Source organism: Grammomys surdaster, unplaced genomic scaffold (genome assembly GCF_004785775.1).
Source record: "Grammomys surdaster isolate TR1022 unplaced genomic scaffold, NIH_TR_1.0 202, whole genome shotgun sequence".
Lineage (NCBI taxonomy): Eukaryota > Metazoa > Chordata > Mammalia > Rodentia > Muridae > Grammomys > Grammomys surdaster.
Genome location: NW_021604647.1, coordinates 418,360 through 423,745, shown reverse-complemented (window position 1 = coordinate 423,745; position 5,386 = coordinate 418,360). Strand labels below are relative to the sequence as shown.

Sequence of the window (5,386 nt, the reverse complement as noted above, 5' to 3'; positions counted from 1 at the left end):
GAAGGAACAAAGGCCAACTTAATAGGCCCTTCAAAGATTCGCTAGAAACTGAGAGGAAGAAAAACCCGCATCTGTCTGAGGAACCTGCCTAGGAGAATTCTGTTTCCGGACGGATCCGGGAAGGGCAGAGTGACCATCGCACTGCCCGGTAGGGTGCATGAGGGCCAAGGTCTGTTATTACAATGTGTCCAGAATGCTGAACTCACGCAGAGGGGAGGATGTGTCCTTACCGCCTCCAGGATCTCGGGGAATCCTGTCACTCGAGGCCCACCTTAACCCCAAGGCGCGCTCCAGGCGCACGTGTCTCTCTACTCCAAGAGTTAATAGAAACTGCACCTTGACCCACCGCTACCCGCCTCGGCGCAGCGTTGCTGTCCGGAGACCACGCCTCCGGCGAGGTTCTCTGTCTCCTCGGAACCCAACATCGACCGGCCATTGGCTGCTCTCAGCTCTCCGCCCCGACGCGTGCCTCAGTGCATCCCGCCCAAGCCTCAGTTTCCCGGCTGACAAGGGGCGTGGCGTGGGCGGGGCTCAGCTCAGGCCACGCGGGGCGGAGCCCGGGAGCTGACGTGACTACCCCGCCTCCGGGACCAGAATTGGTCGCCTTCTCTGTAGCCTCCTGCCCCGCTGCTTCCCGAGTGCCCCGCGCTGGAGGCTGGGACCCGAGGTCGACGCCGGGCGCCCCTCCTCCTGCCCGCCATGGCTGCGCCTCGCGAGCCCCGCGCTCTGTCGGCCGCCGCGCCCGGGTCCGGGAAGGCCAAACTGACGCATCCCGGGAAGGCGATCCTAGCAGGTGGGTCACTCGGAACCCCAACTCAGAGCCTGTCCAACTGCGCTTCCGGGTGGGCCGGGGACGCCCAGGCCCCGCCCAACTTCCGGAGGGGCGGAGGTGTCGGGGGTGCGACACGGGCCCCTAGCCCACACGCCAGCTCTCACCCGTAGTCTCCGGCACTCCAGGCGGAGACCACCGGGTGGGGGCGTGGACATCGTCCGGACGCAGGCGGCGACGCGGGCAAAGTCCTGGCGGGGGAGGGGCCGCGCGGCGGCGGCTGGGTCGACCGGGCAAGGGTGTCCCTAGCCCCGGACATTTGGTCCCCACAGGCGGCCTGGCTGGAGGCATCGAAATCTGCATCACCTTCCCGACCGAATACGTGAAGACGCAGCTGCAGCTAGATGAACGCGCGAACCCACCGCGGTACCGGGGCATCGGTAAGGAGGGGCTGCCCGGGGCGTCGAGGGGGACACTGCGGGATGGAGGAGCTAGGGTCCTGACCGCGCCTCCCGTAGGTGACTGCGTGCGGCAAACTGTTCGCAGCCATGGCGTCCTGGGCCTGTACCGCGGCCTCAGCTCCTTGCTCTACGGCTCCATTCCCAAGGCGGCTGTCAGGTGAGACTCGGCTGGAACGACTCGGAGGGAGTGGCTGCAGCAGCCCCCTCACATCCCTTCTTCTTTAGGTTTGGGATGTTCGAGTTCCTCAGTAACCACATGCGGGATGCCCAAGGTAGGCTCGACAGCAGGAGAGGACTGTTGTGCGGTCTCGGTGCTGGCGTGGCAGAAGCAGTGATAGTCGTGTGCCCCATGGAGACCATCAAGGTGAGGGATTGAGACTTTCAGGGGTAGCCAGGGTCCCCACACATACACACCAGGTTCATGGTAAATGGGTGGAGGCTGTCCATCCATAACAAAAGCATGAGCAAAGTCTCTTGATAGAAAACCTAGCATAACTCACTATTCAAAGTCTAGGAAATAGCAAATGTGGTGCTGGAGGCCCTTCAACCTGGGGAACCCTCCAAGGCCTTGAGGCCTATGTGTAGTGGAACTCAAGAACAGCCTAGGGGAGGATTTCATGCAGAAGAGCTGGGAGTCCCCAGCTTTGGCCTGACCTTGGTGGAGCCTGGGTCTGCTAGGTAAAGTCCAGATGTGTCCAGGAATCAGGGCTATTGCTTCCTTCCTTTTAGGTGAAGTTTATCCATGACCAGACTTCCTCCAACCCCAAGTACCGAGGATTTTTCCACGGGGTCAGAGAGATTATTCGGGAACAAGGTAAGCCTGGAGAATCAAGACCTCTGCCAAGTGGGAGAGCCTCTACTTGGGTGGCTCCCCCTTGACTACAGGCGAGGCCTGAAAGGCCCCAGCTTGACTCTTGTCTACCTGCCCCAAGGGCTAAAGGGGACATACCAAGGCCTCACAGCCACTGTACTGAAGCAGGGCTCAAACCAAGCCATCCGATTCTTCGTCATGACCTTCCTACGCAACTGGTACCAAGGTACACCTGTGGCCCAGAGACACATTGCAAACCTGAAGGCTAGCTTGTTCCGGGAAGGGGAGGCACATCCTACCCCAGGTTCTTCCTAGCCTTCAATGCTCCCCCTGACTTAATCCTCCCAGTATTCTGACTGCAACTATACTCCATCCAGGAGACAACCACAACAAACCTATGAACCCACTCATCACAGGGGTCTTTGGAGCTGTCGCAGGTGCAGCTAGTGTCTTTGGAAACACACCCTTGGATGTGATTAAGACCAGGATGCAGGTATGGATGGGAGGCTGAGAGAATAGGGGTAAGAGCCCTAGTCAGAGGCTAGTGACTAAGGACTCTGGCCTTTGGTGTCTTGCAGGGCCTGGAGGCACATAAATACCGGAACACCCTGGACTGTGGCTTGCAGATCCTGAAGAATGAGGGACCCAAGGCGTGAGTAGGATAGAGGCAGAGCTATTGCCCCCATTTCAGGACCTCTTGCCCTAGGTGGTCTTCCTTCCTCCGTTGCTGACCTCAGACTCTCCTTTACCCAGATTCTACAAGGGCACCGTTCCCCGGCTGGGCCGAGTCTGCCTGGATGTGGCCATCGTATTCATCATCTACGATGAAGTGGTGAAGCTGCTGAATAAAGTATGGAAGACAGACTAACCCTGGAGGGTGCAGGGGGTGTTCCAACTCCTCCAGTCCATCCCCCGCCACCTACTCTGATGATTCCAGTGCAGTAGTGCCAAAAGGCCCCTTCCTTTGTCCCTCAAGTTCTGTGGCCTGGTGTGTCATAGTGACTATCACATGTTGCATAGTTCTGTATCTCCCATGTGCTCTGTGTGTAACACTACTATTGTATCTGTGTCCAGCCTGGCCACGGCTGGGTGTCTCTTTGGCCTGTGAATATGGGCTCACTTATCCATGTGCTTGCTTGTGAGCCATGTGCCTGTTTCATGTTCTATGTCATGTGACCCTGTGCCCCACTTCCTGGGGTGCCTATGTGCCCTGGTCCATGGCCTCAGAGCCATGGCCAGGTCACAGTCCGGTGCCTTCCACCCCCTATGGCAAGGGCGCCCTGCCCTGGCCTACCACAGCTGCCTCTGGGCTTCGGCCTGGCTTCACCGCATTCCAGGGGCTATAGGCCCCCCTGCTTCTCCCGCCATTGGCCTTAAATGGCCCTCGGGCCCTCCCTCTGCCCGGAACAGGGTGGCACCTGCCACTCTCAGGACTACCTTGCCAAGGAGAATAAACCGGATCCTGTTGCACTCTCCTGTCCATCCCTTTGTAGTGGGGGGCATTGACTGAGCCTCCTCAAAGACCAGCCTCTCTTCCACCTGAAGACACTGCAGTTGGCAAGGCAATAGAAAGCTCAGCAGCCCCTAATGCAAGCTCCTTTGGGAGGCCCAGCCTGGAACCAAAAGGGATTTGTGCTGCTTCCTGACCTTATAGGGCAATTGGGGTCCTGCCATCAGCTGACAGGGTTTGTCCACAAGGCCACTGGGCTGGCACTGGATAATGTTCCCAGGGTGCCTCTGCCCCTCACTGAGAAAGGTGTGCTATAGGGCTTCTTGGCCTGTCTACCTGTGGCATAGCCAACCCACCTCTCAATCTGAAATGCAGGGAGAGGACAGTAATAAGTGTTCAGGGCTGAGGCATGGAGACACTGACCCTGTGCTCCCTTAAGGTTATAAGCAGCAGGGGTGGTAGGGAGGGTTCCTCCCTGGGTAGGAGGCAGCTGTTGTGCAGCAATGGGTCCCTAAAGCCAGGGAACATCTTGGTATCTCAATCTCCGGCCCTGAACATTAGCAGGTATTCCCCAGGCATTCTCCTGCCATGCAGTCTGGGCACAGATGGAAGGCAATTCAAGCTAGGTCACTGTGGCCCTGACCATAACCATGGAAAAGAGTAGGAATCCAGTGGACAGGGTCAACAGGTACTCCCAGCTATGCTGGGAAAGGCAGCTTCGTGCCTGGATGCTAGGGAAAGGGGATGGGATTTGCAAGCCTTTTGTCCAGCCCAGGGGAAGAAGGGGGACGGGGACTTGACAAAGTGAGCATCCCTGTAGGCCTAGGCCTTTGGGCAAACCTGGCAGATTTTGTAGAGTCAGGCATGAATTCTAGGTGGAGCATGTGGCAGGTGACAAGTCAATGCAGAGCAGATGAGGGGCAAGTATAGGTGGATATGTGGTGTAGGAGCCTCTAGAAGGACTTGGTCAGACTGATCCCAGTGGTCACAGATATACCAGTCCTCAACAGAGAAAGCTGCCCCTCCCCTATCACCCCTCCCCAAGTACCAAAGCCTACTTCTACCTCCACCAGGGGGCTGCCCCTGCTACATAGACCCCACACAGGTTTCCTGTCTCTTAGGCCCAGGCCACTCTCAAACTCCACCTTGGCTGTGGTGGTAAAGTGGCACTAGCTTTCCTGAGGTCTGTTTCCAAGAAGCACCTGAGAAGATGGATGAGAGTCATGCTCTGCCCCTCCCACAGTTTCTGTATAACCTTGGGCAAGTTACCTAACCTCAATTCCCTGAGAAATAAGGTTAAAAGAATACACACCATTAGGCCACATATCTGAAATGACTCCTGAAGGGAGGAACTTGGCACCTGGCAACCTCACAAGGGTTGCTTTTCTTGAGTTGCAGAAGTGGCTTGCATTGCAGTTTCCCCAGGTGCTTGATGCTACTGAGACAGGAAAAGCCCAGCCACTGCCCAAGAGGAGTTGCTATACAAACCTATGGTCACAATGATAGCATCTGTCACTGTACTTACATAGAGGCCATGCAGGAAGGACCCATAGCTACACATGATGACCCTTGACTGTCCCCAGATCCTCTTGGCCTGGGGATCAGGCCTCTAGGCTGGGACTACTGCCTCTCCAGGTAGCAGTGGAGGCAGAGATATGTGATGTGGGTCTTTGATCAAGATGCTATGCAGAACAAGCTCAACTTACAGAACGGACTTCACCTCTTCTTAAAACCCTGGAGGCAGACAGAGCTTATACAGGGAAGAATCCCAGGAGGTGACTGCGTTTGCAGATCTGAGGCACACAATCCTCATAGAATTGTGCCAGAAGGAACAATAACCTCAGAGTAAGGACAGGGCTTAGACAGAGGGACAGAGCAGGACCCCAAGCTAATGT

General features: G+C 56.9%; 1 protein-coding gene across 1 annotated transcript; it reads left to right on the top strand.

Annotated features, from left to right (window-relative positions):
• The first annotated feature begins 564 nt into the window (after window positions 1-564).
• Window positions 565-3,511, top strand: Slc25a1 (solute carrier family 25 member 1). Its single transcript, XM_028770504.1, has 9 exons — window positions 565-793; window positions 1,102-1,209; window positions 1,288-1,387; window positions 1,456-1,594; window positions 1,960-2,044; window positions 2,163-2,267; window positions 2,419-2,534; window positions 2,620-2,693; window positions 2,795-3,511. Exons 1-9 carry the CDS (start codon window positions 700-702, stop codon window positions 2,907-2,909), a joined length of 936 nt encoding a protein of 311 aa, XP_028626337.1. The 5' UTR covers window positions 565-699; the 3' UTR covers window positions 2,910-3,511.
• The last annotated feature ends 1,875 nt before the right edge of the window (window positions 3,512-5,386 follow it).